This window comes from Amia ocellicauda, chromosome 8 (genome assembly GCF_036373705.1).
Source record: "Amia ocellicauda isolate fAmiCal2 chromosome 8, fAmiCal2.hap1, whole genome shotgun sequence".
Classification (NCBI taxonomy): Eukaryota; Metazoa; Chordata; class Actinopteri; order Amiiformes; family Amiidae; genus Amia; species Amia ocellicauda.
This window is the reverse complement of record NC_089857.1, coordinates 25043381-25066245: the sequence shown is the minus strand read 5'-3', so window position 1 is coordinate 25066245 and position 22865 is coordinate 25043381. Positions and strand designations below refer to the sequence as shown.

Below are 22865 nucleotides of genomic sequence, written 5' to 3'. Positions count from 1 at the left end.
CCTCTTACTCCAATCCTTGTTAAGCTGTAAAAGCTTCAGTGTAAAATTACCTAAATACATTAGTTTAATGCAGATTGCATGGGAGGATTTATTGCGATTGCATAAAACATTAACATCAAAGACACTATTAGAAGTTAATGACAAATGGTTTGTTAAAGTTTGATTTATGTACCCAACTTTATATATGTTTTAATTAAGAGAAAATAGATACATTTTATATACGTTTTGTGAAAGGATTAAGCTATATTAAGGTTTTGGCAATTACTTTGCAATCAATAATGTGGTTTATATGTGTATTTTGCTATTTTCCAATATTAGAAAACTGTAGAAATTAGTAGTTATTTGAATGGAATTGTTTCTAGATAATGGAATATTTTATACTGTTCTTCAGTTCTTTTCATCATGGGTTTTCAGTAAGTGGGGTTGTCTTTATCTCCAATGACCTGCAGAAAACAAATGTAGAAAAAAACATGTAGACCATGTAGAAAAAGATAGAATTATCTTGATGGGGACATATGAGAGGTCCCTAAGGCTAGCTATAGTAACAGACATCCAGCCCCGTTTAAGAGAGTTGTTGTTCGTACAGCTGATGAAGTGAACAGAACTGATGAGAACTGCACTGTATGAAGGAAAGTAGGAAGCAGCAGTTGATAGCATCAGCAGTAATACCTGGCCAAGCAGAGAAGGTGAATAGATTTCTGTTTTGTAAGTTATTCTTTTTTATATGGGCTACCGAGAATATGTGTTTATTTAATTAGTGAATACTTAATTTTCCAGAGTTCTCTGCTTATTCCACCCCTATAGAGCCTAAAGTGTTGACACAATATCTTATTTGGCCCTTTTTGAAAATCACACTGTAAATCTAATAATAAAAGGTGGATAAAACTTGGTCACAGCTGGTCTCTGAGTCTCTTCTGTCACATTTGAAGGGCATTTATATCAGTACTTTTACACAGTGGATTCAAGTCAACATTATCTGTTAACCAGCAATGCAAACAATTTGAAATCTTAGCTGTTTGCATTCTATTTAAAAAAATATAGATTCACTAAATCTAATAATCATAATTAGATTTGATTAATTTGTTAAAATGTCTACCGTACTTTCTTTATAGTGAAGATTTATGTCACGCTGCACCTAATTTAGCTAGCTGTGTGGTTAGTGATCACAGTTATTTTTTGCAATCAGAAAACTGCAGGAATATCAGACAGTAACAGGGAGAGCAATTGCCTGATGTAAATTATGTGAACCCACTTGACTTTTTTCTTTTTTTATTGCAATTGATGTGAATAGAAACGGTTGAGCAGTGGACCCAGAATGACCCCCATTAAATCTGCTTTGAGATCATTTGATTGTCTTGCACATTTATAACCACATTCAATGAGAATTAATTAAAGTATCCTGACTGATAATATATATTTCTGTTTTGGGAACTTAAGTTTACAAGGAAAATAAAATAAAATAAAATAAAATAAAATAATAATAATAATAATGTAGAGAATGAGCATTTATTTACTAGGATTAAATAAAAGAGTTAAAGGTGTATTACATCATCAACTAGAGTTAAAAGAGTTATGTAGTTTTTTAAATATATAGTTATTGTTAGTTTTATTTAACTGTGGTATGAAAAATACATGCAATGTAAAAGTATTTAGAAAAGTATGTGCATTAACTAAAATATAAAATATTAGTTATTATGAGGTTTAAACTTTTGAACAATATTCTATCTGTTATCTCATGGATATTATTTTGAAATAATGCCATATTATGGATTTGAATCTTAAAACACACAAACACATGCACAGCCCTATTTATGAGTTTTTTAGTCTTTTTAAGATGACATGTTCAACTGCATGAACTAATCACATGTACTGGAGTATCAGACTGCATCGTAACGCTGCTTTTTGTTTCAGATAATCCTAGGGAGAAGTGGGTATAGCATCATCTAGTGGTTGTATTCCTTCACTGCCATTCACATCTTTATCCGTGTTCCCCTTTGAGATGATTACAACATGTCATAACCACAAAGGAAGGAACCAATGAGGTGCTGTTTAATGCAACCAGTATACCACAATTCTGCAACATTATGACACTTTGTAATGCAACATTTATATTCACATACATATGACAAAATCATGAAAATCACATACTGATTGTAACATTAGCTGCAGAAACCATCAAATTAATGCGCTAGGCGGTTCCTCGTGTAAAGTGTCACACAATATACAATTGTGATTGCATTATAATTAATGAATGCAGTATCTCTAATTAATTATGGCTTCTTAATTTGTACCTGGGATCAAATGCTTGCTTCAATGCTTTTATCTCATAGCAAAATGTACAATGAAAATACCATAATAGTAATCTCATACCATAAACTATATATAGTAAGGCTAAGGTACTTTACCTAGATTGCTCTAGTAAATGCCCAGCTGTATAAATATGTAAAATGTGAAAATAATGTGATATACTGTAACAATTGTAAGTCACCCTGGGGGTGTCTGTCAGGGGCGTCACAAGACCCTATTTATTTTATCTCAGCCCCCATAAAAATGCGCGGTCACACAGTCCTAGAAAACAGCATCAGCCAGCCCTTGTATTTGCTCTCAGCCCCCCTAAAAATAATACAACAAAAGAATTCAAGAATGAAGAAGTAACCGGAAAAAAACACTGTCAGCCCCACTAAAACTTGAAGTCTAGAAACGTCCCTGGTGTCTGGTAAGAAATTGAGTAATAATCAATGCAATGCAGGTTTGCACAATCCTCGTCATTGACAATGAAGGGCATCTGCTGCTTTGCTATCTCTTTACCACTTTTGGTGTGTACTCGACTTTAAGGGACTTTCACACTGGATGCATCGGATCCCATTGAATTTCATGGAGATGGGAGCACGCTGCAGCAGAAGGGCAGAACTATGTAAAAGGTTCTTGGCAATCTTGATGGCTGATGCAGCCTTGCCATTCGCTTGTGGATGTCGAAGGGACAACGTCACATGTTCAAATGCCCATTCTGCTGGGAATCACTTGAACTGAGCAGTAAACTGTGGCCCATTATCAACGATTACTTTGTCTGGCTATCCTTGTCTTGTAAACTGCGCCTTGCAACACTAAATTATGGTCTCTCATTCTCCCAAAAATCTGAATAATAGTCCATTATGAGGAGATACTCTTTCTGCCTATGACTGAATAGGTCCATGCTGACTATCTGCCAGGCCTGGTCAGCATTTCATGAGACAACATGGTCTCTTTTTGTTGTTGGTCAGAATATTCGTTGCATGTTGTACCGCTGCTGACAAAGTCTTTTGTGTTAGCTTGCATGTTTGGCCAGTAAAGTGTTTTGCGTGATTGACAGTAGCAGGCTTCTCCTTCGATGTGACTGGAGTGAATGTGGGAGAGCATTTCGTTGTGTAGTGACTTGTGGATAATTGCTTGTTGCCCTTGGAACAGGATGCCGTTCTGCACACTGACATAATCTCGAAATGGCCAATATTCTCTTATAATGACAGGAGACTGACTCTTCTTTCAGGTCTGGCCAGCCAGCAAGGACAATGGATCTGAGGGACTGGAGGCATTCATCCCTGTCAGTATGTTGCCTGATCTGTACCAGGCGTTGATCTGTCATATTCAAGTAATCAGCCTGGTTAATGTGTTGAGCGTTCCATTGCTGCTGCTGTATGCCAGGGTGTGTTCTTGTTAAGCAGTCATCATAGTGGTTCACAGACATCCAGCAGGTGGGGCATGAATTTGGCTAGATAGTTGGCACAAAGCCAATGAGACACTGAACTCCTTTGGCATCAGTAGGATTTGGCATGTTGAGGATGCCCCTCACCTTTCCTGGGTCCGGTTTCAGGCCATTATATGAGAGGATGTGGCCATGGAAATGAACTTCTGTCACCTTGAATTGCAGTTTCTTCAGGCTTCATCACGGCCAATTTCAGCCTCTTTGTCTGTGTCACCACAGCCCACGATCAGGATGTCATCTGCGAATGCTTTTTAGCCCAGCTAGTAGCTCATGTTGCTTGCGGTGGTACACCTCAGGTGCCACGGAGACACCGAATGGAAGTTTGAGCCAGCGTTTCCGGCCCCACGGGGTCCAGAAAGTGCTTCCGTCATCCAATCTATACTGCAAAAATGCATTCCTTGCATCCACCAAGGTGAAGATCCTCGCCTTCGGGAGCTTGTACAAGACATCTTCCAGAGTTGGCATGATGTAGTGGGAGCGCTTTAGTGCTTGGTTAAGCAACTTAGGATCGATGCAGATTCTCAGGTTTGTTCACTATTACCATGTTACTGATCAAGCCTGTCGGTTCTGTCACTGGTGCAATGTGACCGTCGGCCTCACACTTGTCCAGTTGGGCTTTCACTGCTGCCTTCACTGCAATGGGCACGTTGCGAGGGGCACATTGCATGGGAGCAATGCTAGCATCCAGTTCGAAATGCACCTCTCCCGGCACTGACACTACTGGTGCGTTGAAGACATCGCCGTATTTACTCAGCAGTTGTTCTCTGATCAAGGGTCTGGGCTGTGTATGCTCAAGGTCATTGGGAATAGTGAAGTGGATCAGTCCTAGGCATTCACACGTGGAGCCAGACAGGAGTGGATTTTGATTGCCAAACTGTGCTTTTTCCCTTGAACTATACATTCAGTCTCAAAAATAGCTTCAGTCTGGTATTACTGGGCAAGAGTCTTGTAGCAGGTGCCAGCTTAATTTTGTCTTGTAGCTCATGACATTGCATGTGGCACCAGAGTCCAGTTGGCATTGTTGCAGTCACTTATGTAGTTGTAATGTCACAAACCATTTCTTTCCTCTGGTCTGCACTGCTCCTATAGACTCATGCAATTAGATGTTGCTGTCACTGCTTTGGTCTTGTTCTGCTGAGTTTTCCACACAGTGAAGCTTGCCTTCAATTGGACTTCTCTTGCTTTTGAGATACACTTTTGTTGAGCCAGCCCCTTGGCCTTCCTGGAGCACTCCAACATTGGCTCAACCGCCTGTCTGAAGGTATAACTGGCAAGTGAGATGGGGGTCAAGTGATCAGTCTAATTACAAGCAAGCTCCGCTGCATTTATTGCCAGGAGTTTGGTAGTGTTCTGGATTCTGGCTGCGTGGGCTCTTGCCATGTAGTACTTCTGCAGGAAGACAACTGGCAAATGGGGGAATTAAATTCCTGCGGCATATCAGAAAAGGGAGGAGTGGAGACCATAGCAGCAAAACCTGATTCCACCACTGGGAAGGCAGGTGATTCAGCCATCTCAGCGCCCTTGACATGAGCAAATTGCTCTATAGCCTTGATGGTCGAGGGACCCAAAGCTAGTTTCTCTCAAGTAGACTTCCCACAAAAAATTAGGGAAGTCAAAGTCAAAGCCTTTTCTGTATGGGCAGTTCTCAAGCACGCCACACAGAACTTATGAGGGTCCCACGCTGACAGCTTGGCAGGTCAATCTCTACAGTAATTAAATCCCAATGTCTTTAGAAGATGATTGCGAGTGCAAGTATACTCGACGATGACGGTTCCTATGGCCTGGAGCGATATGTCCATATACTGACGTGGGAGCAATTTCTCTTCAGAGAAACATCGAGAGACATTGAATCTTGAGGAAAAATACAGTTTCTGTAGACAAATGTATCACTGCACACAGGGGCTTATTGGCAGCTTTGCTGTAAGGCTTTTTTTGTGCTTCCGTGTGATGTCCCATAATCCTTTGGGGAACTGTTTAGAAATGGAAAGATAACTATTTACATGGGCCACCGAGCCCTCTACTGTCTGCAACACTCATTCAAAGATCTGGAGCGTGCTCCTTGCTCCTTGCTCCCTGAGGGACTGCTGATTGCAGCCCCAGAATTACTACACAATTACTAATTTAAAAAAGTGATATCAAAAAATGTACTTTGTTGATATCTATATTAATACATTTCCATTCAGCATCTGGTTTAAATTTTTCATACCAAAAAAGCATACTAATGAATGGTGGCTGGTTAATGCTTTCCTAGATTCCACAGATATTGCTGCCAATACAGGGTATCCTTTGAGAAGGCCTTGTTCTGGGCAAAAATATTAATGAAGAACAATTAAACATATTTCAGTATGTGTTGAATGTGGATTGGAGTCTCCTGTTTGCACCATATTTTCTAAATATACTTATTGGCATACACTTTTGTTTGCTGTAGCACTCTTTTGTTGTTGAAGAGACTCTTTTGAAATAGGTCCACCTTTGTTTCATGTTTGGTGTAGCATATGGCAGTAAATCAAGCAAACAAGAAACAAAGGTGGACCTATTTCAAAAGAGTCTCTTCAATAACACTCGCTCTAAATACCTAGGTTGTGTTCTTCCTGTTTTAAAAAGGCATCATTTCCTTCCTGTTATTGAGAAATGACATAGAAATACAAGGAATAACTACTATGGCTGTGTGCTACAAACTGTTGTGCTAAATAAAGCTTTGGCTTGAATCCACACTGCTTTTCATCTTAATAATTCATCAGGAGTACTCAGCTAGTCTTTGCTGCGTCACCAAGGTTAGAAAGGAAACGATGTGTGGGAACCTGAATTTTGAATGAGAGGCTGAAGCTCATCCGTGTGACTCACACTGCAGCACAAGCCACATGCAGAGCAGACACAATGTTCTCTACAAGGTTTTCCTTTGGAATAGAAATCTTCTTGTTAATCCTCTACAATACTGGGGTCATATCAGGTAAATACAATTGTCAGTTATAGCTTTTAATATATATATATAGGTTACTTATTTTTAGGTTGATTTTGAGATGACCTTGATAGCATCTGTGGTAGCAATGTACTGATCGGCCTAAGCATTTAAAGAACTTTCTCTGTGTAATGCAAAATTGCTTTTATTCTAACAAAAGTGTCCTTTTTTTGTTATGTTACATGATTTTTAATCTGCTGTTGAAGAAAGGGTTTTACTATTTCAGTTTTGATTGTGTCCCTTTTTCCTGTATATTCACCTTATATTTATGGGTGTTAGTTTAAACATTGTAACTAATCTAAATACGTTTATAAAATGTGACTGACTGATGTATGCAGAAATGTATGGCAATGGATTTAATTTATCCTTACATTTTAGTTATCACATTATATGTTTAATAATCTCATCTTGTTCACCTTAAAACAATTTTGTAAGAAATATCAGGAAGTCAGGACGCAGTTCCGGTATTGCATTAAAAGAAATAAAACAATGATGTACATGTACTTAGATACTCTAGATCATGTTTATTTTTTACATTATTCTGCCTTGATTTTATTTAAAATTATAAAATAGTGAACCCTTATGGGTGAGAAATGTGGCATGTTCATGTTTAAAATTTTAAGGCTTGTTATAATACTTGTGTATTTATTAATCAAAACTTATCTCTTAGATGGATCAACTGCTTCATTGGTTGCACTGGAAAAGAAAAGTAATTACACAAAACTGGATATAGACGGTAAACATGCACATATTATTGTAAACAGCTCAAATATTCAGCAGAATTATATGGATGTTTAAGTAGTACTAAAGTATAATACATACAAACAGGGATGATTTTGTATTATTATTTAAGCAGTGAAATTAGGTGATAGTGTTTTAATATAGGCCTAATAAAAAAGAAGATTCAAATGCAGACCATATTAAATAGGAACAAAGTCTGTACAGTTCCTTTTCTTTATATATAGCAGTTAAACTGGTTAAATCTTCAGGAAATGCCTGTTTGAGGTTTACAGAGCCTCAGAGATATCTTAGTTGGAAAAAAAGACATGATGAATTAGTATATACACTTTCTTGTATATGTGCAACATCAGAGCAACAGTCTTTACTAAAGATTGGATTTATGGTACAGGGAGTAAACTGAGTACCATACTTGACACCTGTTAGCAGCAATACAGGGGCTTTAACATAACCTGTTGATCCACTGAATGTCTGAGTACATGTCTGTGATATTCCCAAGACAAATGAAGCAGCATGGATTCTGAACTACCCATACATAACACATAAAATGTACAAACAGAAATATTAAGATTATTTGAAAAAAATGTATCCTCACATGCATGCAAAGAATCATTATTACCACCCTCTTTATCAAAATTTCCACACAACATGATTTTATAAATATGTAATGGGAATGTACATACAATATATAAATTACATACTATTAATCAATTATATATATATATATATATATATATATATATATATATATATATATATATATATATAGCACATCTCTGTGTTGACAAGGTTATTCAGTGAGACTATAGTTTGTTTGCATCTTTATTTGTATCTCTCCACATATTCTGCTTTTCTTAATTTCTTTCTGTTTTTCTTTCTTCTTTTAAGGGCACACTAACCCATGGTTGAATGCAAAAGTAAATGTTGTTGAAGCAATTGATCTAGTACTTTCTTGTAATTTAACTGGTCTGCGTACCATACAACCTTCCATTACGGGTCACTGGAGAAAAGATGGCAAAGATATAAATTCTTCCCATGCCACGATAAAGATGGAAAATAAGCAACACATTCTTCAAAAAAAGCAAGTAGATTTTTTTGTATTAAAATATGTTTTGTGATTGTAATACTAGTACTGTATGTTGAATAATATTCTCTTTTTCTACCTTTTTGAAAATACATTATATACAGTACACAATGGCAAAAATCAATACAAAGACAAAGATACATTATGTCACCCTCTATATCTAAAGTAACTTGGGTATTGATCGCTATTCAAGGCAATCTATGGGACTTTATAGAAAACCTGGCACAAACGTGAGAATTTAACATAGACATAAAACAGTATTGGACACGCATAGAGCATGCAGTTACTCTGTTCCATATTATGTATTTAGTATGATTATATTTGCCTATGCGAGCTACAGTGATTTTGATTTTGTTCTACTGTAATTTACTTTTGCATTGCAACATTATCATATCATATGCATAGGACATATCCATATCATCCATTATGAAAATGTATACTTTAATATCATATAAACTGTAACTTTGCAGTACAGCATATGTTTTTATATTAATCATTTATGGTTTACCCATTAAATATTACACTCATTACATTACAGATAACAGTTGTTTTCAATAAATTGTGCATTTTTTCAGTATCAAAGGTTCTAACCTTCATTTGTAATATGTTCCAAACTTTTGAAGACAAAAATGTACACTTTATACAGCCCAAAAAAAACTAAAAAAAACCTAACCATTGAATGAGTTACCTTGTTAAACTGTCATATCATTGTGAAAAAAAAACAAAGTTAGAAAGGCTATTGGTATTTGGTATTTGTAGCATTTGTATATATAACAATTAAATAACTAAATTACAACATATAATTTCATACTGCATACCATTTTTTTTGTATGTCAGATGTTTTGCAATATACAACATACATCCAGGACATCAACAATGGAGCATTGTGCTTTACTGTCATTTTATGCTTGCTTTCATAGTTCTGTTTTCAAAGCCATTTCACACACACACACACACACACACACACACACACACACACACACACACACACACATGTAATTCTCAGTGTGTTCAACGTATTCAGTAGAGTTGTGCCAAATCCAGGTGTTCAAAACATTTCTACTTTTTAAGTATACTTCTACACCTTTTAAATTAAAGCAAGTTACATGTTTAAACTATACAATAAGGTGTTGTTGAGATTATGGATCAAATGCTTCAATTAAAAAAGTTATTTGCTAGTGCTCCCTCTTGTTATAACCTATTCATGTTGGTACTAAAAAGGTCTTGATAATAATTACTTATTAAAAGGGATGGATATATATATATATATATATATAATGCTATAATCTATAATTTGATGCTATAGACACAGCAGATATCAATTTTATGATTTTAAAACAGATCCGTTGAAATATATTGATTCGGAAAAGGATTTAAAAGTTAAATACTCAAAATATAAACATACACACCCAAAGTATTAAAAAATATATGATATACTGTATACCCTACAGCAGCATTTATGTTATCGTTAAGCATAGCACATTCATTTCTTATTTATGAATCTCATTTGCAATTTCAATCTCTGTATTCACAGCATACTTGGTACTTACTTTCATGGTCCTGTGGAGTCCATTATAAGTGGAATGCACCTGCATAATGTCTTTATTAAAACGTTTTCCTATCAGCAGTGGGTGTGGGCATTGTTTTAATAAAACTAGAAGATTTTAGAGTATTTTTTTTGCTGTATGATTTCTCTTACAGTGCACATGTTTTTATGTGTATTTTCTGTTTAATAATCTTTTCAAATCAAGTAAGAGCTCAGGTATGCTCTCGTGTTTGTATATGATACAAAGGAAAATACCTTTTGATGGTCTTATATTGAATTACTTTGTGTTGTTATGGTAACTAATTACAGGTTTCTAGAGAGTAATTCAATTTACTGCCCCACTGCACAAACTGCACACTATAATCACAATACTCACGATGCATGGTTTCTTTATACAGACATGTAAAATGGTTGTCTTTGTAATGCTGAAAGAAACCTAGACTTATTTTTTATTTTTCCCACACATATATGAAGTGGGAGTGGAAAGTTACTGCAGAAGAAACAAGACTTGTTCCACAAAGCAACAGCTTGATATTATTTTATTTTTGCAATAGTAAGTGTCATAAGAAAGGACATGTGTCTATTTTTGTCTACTTTGCAAGATATTTAAAAATATGTTTTGGATAAGATTAAAACTATTGTTCTGCAGCGATTTAGTTTTTTTTCATAAAGTAAAGCTGTGTGGGTGGATGGGTTAGAAAGATAAGTCAGAAGATTTTGTATATGGAACTTTCTTTAGTCAATCTCGCCACACAGATGAAACTTGGCATCCTGCTAAGATTGAGAGGACATTTAAGATGTGGAAAAAGAGAGTATATAAGGTGTTGTTAACCACTGAATGTTGAGAGTGTTATTTCTGTGCTGCCTGAAACAGAAAGGTGTTCTCTTTGTGCGCAGTAAATAAAACTATACAATTTGCTGGAACTTGGCTCAATGATGGTGACTGACCACTCCTCCTTGGGTCTTCTGAGTTTCAGATCCTGCCTTCAAATATAATTACATATTACCACTGCTTGTGTGATATATATATATATATATATATATATATATATATATATATAATTCCCACCATTATAATTCTACAGATTTCAGATTGATAGCCCTGATGACCTTGGCAATTACTCTTGTGTTTTTAATATTTTACCTGAAGTAGAAGCCACATTCATCATACAAGGTAAGTACTTTATCTATCTCTATATCTATCTCTATCCCCACCTGGGATTGAACTTACAACTACTCCCCTCAGGACTCCAGGGCACTAACCACTACTCCACACTGCTGCCCATTTGTGAATTTGTGATCACATAACATAGATGTTAGTGGAATCAAAGTACATATGTCATTGTATTAAAAAAAAAAGTCAACTACAAACTTGAAATTTGTATTTGTAGTATTATACTGCGAATTGTGGTTCTAGACTAGTTCAGAGTAATTAATGTTATTCTGTTTAATAATCTTTTCAAATCAAGTAAGAGCCCTACATAATCTAGTTCTCCCACAAATCTGTGAAACGTTTTCTTAAATTCTGCGATTTAAAAAGTGTTTTCTGCAGAATTCTGTGGCAGTGATTATGATCAGAAAAAAGTGTTCTTGTGTGTACTTTGTACAGATGTGTTTATCTGATACATTTCCAACTTTACTTTTTGAACTTTCTGTATAAGACGGCACATTCTGTGACAAATTCTGTGATCGCAGAATCACGGATTTCTGGAGGGACTAATAATCATACACACAGAACAATGTAAACAATTTTAATTTAAAAAATTGTACTTTGAAGATTATAATTATAACTTGACATAGCCCATAATTTATGTAAACACATGGCATCTACTTCAATAAATGCACTGAGAATGTATGGTAATGTTTGCAAAAAAAAAAAAATAACAGAACTTGATGAGTGTTTAGATGAAACCTTAGCTGGGGAAATACATTTTATCAACAACCCAACAAATATATATATATATATATATATATATATATATATATATATATATATATATATATATATATATATAATGCAGTTAAAATAATTTCAGCTTTATACATTAATTTTACATTTTGGAAAATGCAGGTCATCGGTTTGTTGATATACATTCATGATTGATTTATACATTCATTTTACATTGAGCATTTTTGTAATTTAATAAAAGGACCTTGGAATTTGGATTGTTTGGAAACATTACTGTAACTGGATCGTGTTTTAAGAGTCTGTGGGGACTGCACTCAGCAAAGCACCTCACCTTATGTGATCTCTGTAAGAATTCATTCTGACGGACAAAGCCAGAGAAATCATGGGCCAGGCCATTTGTGTACTATATCGTAAAATAAACTTGTTTAAACAATTTATTTAGAGAATAGGAAATACATACTTTATATGCTCTGTAAAACAAACTTGGTTCAACATATTTATAAAATAAAGAATAGCTAGGACTTTGTAAACTGTTGAAATTCAGTCTTCCCAACTTACATTTAGAACTTACAGAATGAAGACTAAAACTTGACTGAACATGTGAACACAGCCATTGTTCATCTTTTAAAGCCTCTGATTGACTGATTTGCTTTGTTTCCATTGGTTTCATTTTCTCAAACTCTGTGTTTTATTTTTAAGTGCCTCAAACTAAAGGAAGAGACAAGCCACTTATTAGTTATGTGGGGGATTCCATTGTGATGTACTGTGAATCTGAAAAATATTACCCAATCAACTGGATATGGTATACAAAGAATGATAATGCAATGGTAAGATCCTTCAAGTTGTCACATAAAAGCATGGCATGTGATACCATACTTAGAATTAGAGCGGTTTGTAAAGTGTTGGGGCACAATATTTCCAATTTCTGTAGAGTATGGCCATTTACAATGTATATTATCACCATGATAACTCTGTTAATATTTACAGTGCTTATAGAAAGTCTACATCCTACATTTTGTTGTGTCAGTGCCTCAGAGTTTCATGCATTTAAATGAGGATTTTCTCCACCATGTTGTTGGGTGATGTGCTGTGTTGGGTTTGCACCAAACAATGTTTTGCATTTAGGTTGGGTGGGCTTTCTTGAGTAATGGCTTCCTTCTTGCCAAACTACCATACAGGCCAGATTTGTGGAGTGCTTGGAATGCTGTTGTCACATGCACACTTTGACCAGTCTTGTTCATACAAGCCTGTAGATCTTGCAAATCTGTGATCTGTTTGGACAGACAGCCTGATCTAGGAAGGGTCGTGGTGGTGCCATACACCTTCCACTTTTTAATAATCATTTTGACAGTGCACCCAATGATATTCAAGTCCTTTGACATTTCTTGAAACCCATCCCCTGGTCTATTCCTTTCAACAACTTTGCCCCAGAGTTCTTCTGAAAGCTCCTTGATGCTCATGGTTGAGTCTTTGCTTTGAATATCCAAGCAGAGGGCACCTACACGAACTGCTGAATTTATCATGAAATCATTTGAATCATTACAAATTTAACACAGGTGGAGGCCACTGGGTATATGATTTTGAAGTCAATGGCTTACACCTAGGCAGATTTAGGATTGCTATTACAAGGGGGGTGGACACTTATCCAACCAAGCTTTTCAGTTTTTATTTTTAATAAGTTTTCTACAAATTTAGAGAATATTTTTTTCACTTGAAAAATGTGGGGTAGGATGTGTAGATAAATGGAAAAAAAAAACAATTTGCATGTATTTTAATTCCAGGCTATGAAGGCAACATAAGGTGAACATTTTGAAATAGTGTGTAGAGTATAGGCACTCTATGTGTTCGTATTTTTATTTTTTGTTATTATTATTTTTGTTCCAACTGTTTATTTTTCACTAGGCAACAGGTGGGAATACATGCCCATTCAAAACATCCATGTTGTACACAGTGTTCTCAAATGTAAATGTGTACTGCACCTGTTTAAAGGATACACACATATTTAAAGCATTCAGTAATGTACATTATTATGACATTAAATGTGTACTGCACCTGTTTAGGTCATGAGGAAATGGATCATAATGACACAATCCCCTTCATATTTGTTCTTAAGAGTGATAGGAATTATTATATTCATGTACTTATTTTAATCATATTAATATTTTTTTTTAATTCAATATCAGGAAGGCTTTTTTGGTTTACTTTATTCTCAGTGTATGATCATTTCTGATAACTTCAACCTACCCTTATAAAGATCCTGCCAGTAAAAATAATTAAAATAATAATAATAATGATTATAATTTATGTCACAGGTTTGACAGTTAAAGTTAGGTGGAAGTGATGCCAGTAAATGGGTATTACAATCTACAAGTACACACATGGAAAAAATGCTAGCTTGTAGCCTATAACATCAAGCACGTCAGGTAATTTGTGGCAATTTTATTTGCGGGTGTAAAACAGTAGTAAGCATGACCTAGTTGGAAATAAGGAAGTACAACTCCATCAGGTTGTAGTCTTGTGAAAGCTCTACATCATGTACTTTCTTGCGGCTGTTTCACGTGTTTGAACAAATTGTAAGTGGCAAACACACTTGTAATTTGCCATAGTTTCACTTGCAGGAGTGAATTAACTCCATGTGACACTGCATTTTCATTGAATCCTCATAACTACTAGATAATGGCACAATAACATCATCATCATCATCATCATCATTATTATTATAGCACACCATTTAAAAATGCTGTGAACAAGGATGAAGACAGCATGGAAAGGCAGGAAGGCTGTCTCAGACTCCTACTGTAAAATCCGGGGTGGGACAGACAAAACTCAACACCGAGGGGAACAGGGTACACAGGACACAACACTGATTCCTCCTAATACCTTTAAACTATTTACATTGGCACTCCCCTCCCCATTGTCCCTTGCGTCCACCATTTGTCTATGCAGGGGGGTACTCCCGACATACACTTTTCCTAATACCCCTAATTTCCTGATGTGTCCAACCATATGTATTGTGATTCTACTTGCAGTTGAAATATTGTGTACATCATTTTATATCTAGAAAAAATATATATGTTCTCTAATTTGTTCATTTGTCTTCTTCATAATTTCTTTGGTCATTTTTTTTATAGGCCATTATCAATACTACAATAGACCCACATCGTTACCAAATTACTATTGCACATGGAAACAAATCAATCCTCACAATAATGGGTTTAACAGAGAAGGACTCCGGCACCTTCCAATGCAGTGCAGTGTACAGATTTGGATCCAGTGAGGGAGACATTCATCTCAACGTTCTCACTTACATGGTGCCCCTCAAAATATTCCTGGTCATTGCTGCAGAAGTCATTGTCCTTGTATCTGTAATTTTGATCTGTGAGATTAAAAGCAAGAAGAAGAACATTCCTACAGGTCAGGGCATCCCTCATCCCAACCTGCCGTTACTGTTTCCTTTGTGTATTTCTACAGCTTGAATTTTCAGAAGAGGCAAAGTGATAAGCCCCTTCGTGACAGTAGATAGGTGGGAAAATGTACTTTCCTAAGTAGGACAAAAAAGAGATGCAATGCAATTTTAGGATATGGACCTTTTCTAATAGTCAGATTACTTGTTACTAAAGTATTACAGTTAGTTTCATTAGAATCATTAGATCTCTGTGATTTAATTGATAAATGGGCATGGATTAAAATTATATATTTAAAGGCAGGTATGGACAGCCAATAAAAGATTGAAATAAGGCAGTCCCAACTTTCTTTTTTGTGTTTTAACCACAAAGCATGAGAAAAACATATGAACAGATATCTCATCATTATATAGTTGGTATTTTTTTATTTTAAAAAGTCTAAAATTGAATGTAATGAGACTTATGCCTGGTTTTGTGATGGAGGATCACATATATTAACTAAATTATATTTGAGCTAAGTTTTAGGGTTAGAAAAAATACATCATGTATATATTACAAAAATATATTTCTCACATGTACATCAATGTCAGCCACCACAAACTTACTGAATTTTATATTCTTTTCAGAAAGTGTAGCTGACACACAACAGACTGAAATGCTGTGAGTATCTTATGCTAGAAAAAAATCTAAAATAGTATGGATTTTTGAATGACTTATCATTCTCAAATAAATGAAAACTTACTGAATATGTTTGAGATTTAGAGATGTATGATGGATTACACAAAGACCCTGGTAAAACTACAGATATCCCAGTAGATTTAAAAATATATTATACTCTTCCAACAGCAAAACAGAAGAAAACAATGGAGTGTCAGATGGTACTACAACAAGACACAGGAATGTCTAAAATGACCTACCAAAGGTAAGTTACATTGTAGCATGCAGTGTCCCACCCCCTTTGGGTAGCATTCTCTTTTTTCAGATAACTAGGGTTGCATTCATAACATCATCGTTTTCTCTATAATTTGTGTTTTCAATTTTAATCTAATGGATATGTGGAGTTTGCATGTTCTCCTTGTGTTTGTGTGGGTTTTCTCCAAAAACTAAAACTGAAGTGAAAATTATCCAATTAGAAATTACAAAATGTAAAGTTTTGAAAGTAAAAGACCTATCAACAATTCAAGGGGAGATATCTGTGTTTAAAATGTAGTACATAGCCAAGAGTATTGTAATATTGTAGGACTGTAGGAGTATTAGTACTAGTTTAAATTTAAACTAAAGTAAAAAAAAAAAAAAAAAAAAAAAAATCACAAACATAAAAAAAGAGCCAAGTCATTTAAAGTGGACATTTCAAATGCAAATGCCAAGTTACAAGACATAATTGGAACACCACGTAAATAAGCACAATTTTAAAACCAATGGCAAGGTTGTATTAATTGTTTATGTTAACTTCAATTTTGCATTTGATATCTCCAAATTCGTTGTCATGTTTTTGGTGTAGATACAAACATGAAGTACAGAACTTTTGCATTGATAAAATCCTCCTTCTTATTAGTTCGTTTGTGTATTGATTTTTTTCAAGCTCTACAAGAACACCCCGAATTTGCTCTACACAAATTAATATTTGGTGAGGATCCAACAAGGTATGAAGACCACGAGGAAAAAGTAGAACCTGCATTATTGGAGGGGGAAAGTGTAGGTAAATTCAATAAAATATTACTTGGTTTGTATTGGGTAGGCTACATTTTTGTGAGAAAATAACTACTACAGGACAATCATGAAATGTGTACCTCCACAAAAATATGACTTAAGGTTTGTCTGAATTGTGATGGAAACATAGCAGAATAAGTGCAAGCCATTTTGTTTAAATGTTCACTATGTACAGGTGTTATCACCTGTAGGCTGCAATTAAGCAGTCCTTGATAAATATAGATATTAATATTAATTTTAATAGTCCTACATCTGCAGCAGACAAAAATATCTTAGGGATGAACAAATGCATTTGAGTTTAGTAAACCATTCTGTTGCCTTGCTGTCACTGAGATTATCAATTTGCCGAAAAATGTATGCATTTCTAGACTATACTTAAACAATGTAATGTTTACAAAACTAGGAATTGGATAACTATTTATATGGCACTTGTATATAGCTATATATATATTCCACACAATACACAGTCATGGGAATAGTTTAGGTTGCTTTGTTCAAGCTATGTGACTTGAACTTTTATTTTCTCTCATCATTTTAAATTAAAATTAATGCACTGAAAATTTCTCCTTCTGCCAATGCATACATTCCTACAGCATGTTCAGTGACCAGAAATATCAAGGTTGTTTTTACATAATCTGATAATCATTGACCTATACCTAAAATCAGGACATTTTAGTGATTATTAATCATGTCCTTTGTAAACAGATAAATGTTCTCCTAGAATTATGAGCAACTGCACAACCCCAGTGTACCAAAGTATTTGGGTGTAGAAATTCTGAATGGTGTATTATCAATATAATAGTTTGAGATGCATACATGTTTGTGTTGTTACTGTTGCTCTTGTTGTTGTTGTTGTTGTTGTTGTTGTGGCCATAACTTATAGGACCATTTGCATAAATCTTTTTGCACCCCTCTAACACCGGATTGTTCCAAATAAATAAGTGGTGAAGTGTCAAATTAAACTTTCAAAGAACTCATTCAAGTTATGAAAAATAAATTAAATGCTTCATTAGTTAAAATATAGTTTTTCAACATAAAGGGGTGGAAAATGTATCATTATCTTTTATAAATGGTTTTATGAATATGGTTTACCAAGTCTACCATATATAGTTATATGTGGTTATATACCTTTTTGCATTTTCATGTATACAAAGCAGAGCAGAAAATGATTCTCAAAACCATTTAAACCAGCCATTAATTATATTTTAAACTTGTTACTAAATGACAAGTACAGGTATACATACTATGTTACTTATACAATAAAGAGAATGTTGTTGTTTTTTTGTGTTAATTTTGTTTATCACCCTTCAATTACATTATATATGAAGCAATATTAAAATAAACAACACATTGACATCTAACAATTGATAGTACTTACTATGAACATCTTACTGATAATGTAATTATTGTTTTTGGAAGGATGTAATGAAGTAGATCATCAAAAATATTGTAAATAGTTATTTTGATCCCAGCTGACTCTTCTGATATTAAAACAAATGTGTTAAAACCTCCCCACATATTTTTCTCAAGCTATGATGCTTAATTCGCACACACAATTACTTTTTGATTTGTTTCTAGAATGTCCACTCCCCTCCCCAACCATGTATGCCTAGTCCACTATATTACTATACAGTATTATAATGCATTTCAATTTAGAGATGCACATGAGGTTCATTTTCTGCTGCTTCTGTTTCTGATTATTGTTACTAATTTTATTATTTGTCATTATTTCACTTTAAAACTTGATACTTGGTAACCTTCACTGGTGTAGCCAGAAAAGTCTATATCATTCTACTCAATAGATATATTATTCAGAGGTGTGAACTTCAAAAAATACCTTCATGTCTTGTCAAATAAACATATATATATATATATATATATATATATATATATATATATATATATATATTACTAGAGTGTGCATAATATTTACACAAGCAGAATAACCTTGGTATTATTATAGTAATACTATACATCTTCCTTAAAACCCACTCCAAATTAGCAGCACACTGGCCTGTTATAATTCTTAACATATTTATTTTCAGCACAGCTTTAATTTAAATTAATTACAGCTTTACATTATTTTAATTATTGGATTGTACATTTACACTGGCTCATCAGGCTCATTTTACCAATTATCTGTGTGTGTCACTTAATGTCCTGGTGTTCACTTGTAAAATAAAATAAAATAAAAAAAAATTGTATGATGTGTTCTTTTTACTTTTACATTGCTAATATTGTTCTTTAAAGCAGATAACACAAGAATTAAGGTTTCAATTGATGTGGTTTAATTGTACATTCGGGAATTACACTATTCTTAAAAACATGAATAATTAGGCTATACTGTGCATTTATCATCCTCCACACAATGTGGTGCTTTAAACATTTTTTGTGAAACTGCAAACATTGTATTTGTCATCAATTCCCCTACTTCAATCCACTGTCCTAGCAGCACGTTTATTTTGTACACATAAAATAAATTAAAAAATGAATCCTTATTGATGGCTTTTATTAACCTTCATTTAGCATGGAGGTTGATATATAAAATAATGCATAAATGAACAGAGATATCTTCAGTCAAATTTTGTGAATGAGGCAATTATAGGGAAACATATACAGCCTTACTCTTATAATTAGTTTTTCTTCAGGTTTCTTAAATAAAAAATTGAAACTACTAAATGAAAGTCTAAAGGCATGTTCAGTCTTACTCTCTACTCTTACTCTTACTTTCTTTCTTACTTCCTTTCATTCAAGTATAACAGGTGACGTTTACTGTGGTTTGTACCCAATTGGAGGAGGCACCTGCAGTTCTTTTGCGATTGTGTACAGAAAGTCAGCCTGCAGCGCAATCACCTTATGGTGCTGTTGATGAGCATGGTCCCACCTTTCCAACAGGTGGCTGTATTGCTGGGCAGCAGTGCGTGCAATCAGGTGGTACATCCTTCTGTAATCCAGGCCATTGGGAGCGATGCTCTTGGGTCAGATGCAGTTTGAACTGCTGCTCTGTCAATACCCTCCATGCATCAAGGGATTTCAGCAGTCCCCGAAACTATCAAAATATAGAACTTAAATCACCACCAGAATGAACAATTGGCTTAATATCATCTGTACACTTTAACATTAGAGAATTTTGAAATAAACTTGAATTATAGCATTTATAAAGTGTATTTGACATACTCAAACCATAGTACAAAACAAAAACTTTAAATGGAAAATATATAAATACAATTTTGAAAGTACAGAAATGGCAAAAGCCATCTTGTAAATGTGTGATTTTACGCTACATTTAAAAATTCAGCAGCTTCGGGGGGGAGGAGGAACAGTCAGCAGCCTGGACTCCTCTGGCTTTCAGCTTCCTTCTCTTCTTGGCACTGCCAATCAAGATGTCTTGTGTGGACAAAACAGGTGACACAGTTGCTCCCAGGCATGAGACAGCGGGAGAACAACCTGGCTTGTCTTCATATAATATGCATAATTATGTGTTCTAAGTGTAAACTTTCATCTTTAATTTGAGGGTAGTTACATCCAAATTGGGTGAACGGTGCAGGAATTACACCCATTTTTATAGGTGGTCACCCCAATTTTAGGGGGTCAAAAGTATTTGGACAAACTATCATAATCATGAATTAAATTGTGAGTTTCGATACTTGGTGGCAAATCCTTTGCAGTCAATGACTGCCTGAAGTCTGGAACCCATAGACATCACCAGATGCTGGGTTTCTTCCCTGGTGATGCTCTGCCAGACCTGTACTGCAGCTGTCTTTAGTTCCTGCTTGTTCTTGGGGTGTTTTGCCTTCATGGTTTACATGTGTGGTTTACATCTTGTGGCAAACCCTCTTTATTTACTCTGGTGACGTCTTCTCTTGATTGTTGACTTTGACACAGATACATCTACCTCCTGGAGGGTGTTCTTGATCTGGACAACTGTTGTTGCATAATGCCCCAAGAACAAGCAGGAACTAAAGACAGCTGCAGTACAGGCCTGGCAGAGCATCACCAGGGAAGAAACCCAGCATCTGTTGATGTCTATGGGTTCCACACTTCAGGCAGTCATTGACTGCAAAGTATTTGCAAACAAGTATCTAAACTCAAAATTTAATTAATGATTATGTTAGTTTGTCCAATCACTTTTGAGCCCCTAAATTGGGGGACCCCATATAAAAATGGGTGTAATTCCTACACTGTTGACCCAATTTGGATGTAACTACCCTCAAATTAAAGATGAAAGTTTACACTTAAAGCACATCTTGATTGTTTCCTTTCAAATACATAGTGGTGGTGTACAGAGCCAAAATGATGACAATAGTGTCACTGTCCAAATATGTATTGACCTAACTGTATTTCAGTAATTAATTACCTTTTTTAGGATATGTAAACATATATTCTTTGAATATTTTAATTTCCCTCCTTAAGACTATCTGCATAAATGATAAATTAATAAATGAGAATTTAAAATTTGTCACTGTTTGTTTTCATAGTACATACTTGTCAGAAGGTATTGTGACTGCATTACCTTTGCTAAACAGGTATTTCTGCAAGTTATCCTCTATTAGTATATGCAATATTCTACAACGAATAACCTTTTAGATCAGTGCTGTGTTAGGACAGTTCTATTAATAATGCACGGTGCAAACTAAAATATTTAAAAAACCTTCAGTTTTCAACTAAACCAGCTATGAATTCAAAATCCAGTAACCTAAAAACTTGCATGTACAGGATCTGTGCATTCAAAGCAGTTTACCTTTTTTTAATCTTAATTTGAATTAGTACATTTATAATAACAAGGGATTAATTAAAGCGTTTTAGTGAATGCATGTCATTTGCAGTCTGGCCACATGATGTCACTTTCTGATCACTGTAAAATTGCACTTGCCTCAGCAGTGTAAAATGGTTGGAACAGTTTAGACATAAAAGGTACATGAATTTTATGTTGTAGATTTCACTTATTGTGTTGCCTCAGCAGTATGAATAAGAATCCTTCACATTTTCAACAGAAACTTGATTAACCTTTGAGTGCACGGAAATACATGCACTGTCCTATATGAAAAAGCAACCTAGACGTTTTTAGATTCTTTTAGTGTATGAAAGTGTATTCTCAAACTGAATATAAAATTGTGTGTACAACTGAAAGACAATGACCTTGTTTGGTGCTTGTATCCCATGGTTACGCCCCTCAGACCTCTAGTCCACACACTCCATCACAGACACACAACCTTTGCAGTGTGGAGAGTCATTAATTTTATCTGACAATCCTGTGAGTGCCGAGGGAATTCATTCGCATTATACAAGCACCCACCTTCTTGTCTTATCCAATGAAATCAGGTATTTGCTTGGTGCTCTGTGATGTTTTAAAAAACATAAATAAAATAAACTTAAACATGTCTCTCTGAGGGCTTGGGCAGGATGACCTTAATCACCACCTATAGATGTCCGTTTAGGAGACTCCCATCTATACCAACTAATAGCTGTGGCACATCCCTCATTAATATTCCATATGAATTACGAGTGCAGCTGCAGGGAAAGCAGAGGATATTCATCAGTTTTCAAGGGTCTCTGTGTCTGATACATAGGCTACTGCCTGCTGCCTGACTTGCGCAACCAGAGCATCGCACACCACTGATCCCCTCAATAGGCAGAGGATGGGGCCAGTTATGCAATATTTGGCAGAATCTCACAAATGCTGGACACTAATGTAGGAAGCCAGCAAATGTTCATCTTCCATTATGCCTTTATGCTAGCCTCTGAAAATATTACAGTACACAGCAAAATGGCCATG

General features: G+C 35.0%; 1 protein-coding gene across 1 annotated transcript; it reads left to right on the top strand.

The window, feature by feature from the left end:
- Nucleotides 1–6380: 6380 nt before the first annotated feature.
- Nucleotides 6381–19291, top strand: emb (embigin). Its single transcript, XM_066710778.1, has 9 exons — nucleotides 6381–6689; nucleotides 7369–7434; nucleotides 8325–8517; nucleotides 11152–11240; nucleotides 12675–12802; nucleotides 15107–15389; nucleotides 16006–16039; nucleotides 16226–16301; nucleotides 16962–19291. The coding sequence occupies exons 1-8, from the start codon at nucleotides 6617–6619 to the stop codon at nucleotides 16284–16286; spliced, it is 927 nt and encodes a 308-aa protein (XP_066566875.1). The 5' UTR covers nucleotides 6381–6616; the 3' UTR covers nucleotides 16287–16301; nucleotides 16962–19291.
- Nucleotides 19292–22865: the final 3574 nt, after the last annotated feature.

What these genes read in the sequence shown, in the direction of transcription:
- emb (XM_066710778.1), top strand. Translation starts at nt 6,617, where the DNA reads ATGTTCTCTACAAGGTTTTCCTTTGGAATAGAAATCTTCTTGTTAATC. An exon ending in CAACACATTCTTCAAAAAAA is followed by an intron (nt 8,518 to 11,151) that starts GCAAGTAGATTT and finishes ATAATTCTACAG; the next exon opens with ATTTCAGATTGATAGCCCTG. An exon ending in CAAAGAATGATAATGCAATG is followed by an intron (nt 12,803 to 15,106) that starts GTAAGATCCTTC and finishes TTTTTTTTATAG; the next exon opens with GCCATTATCAATACTACAAT.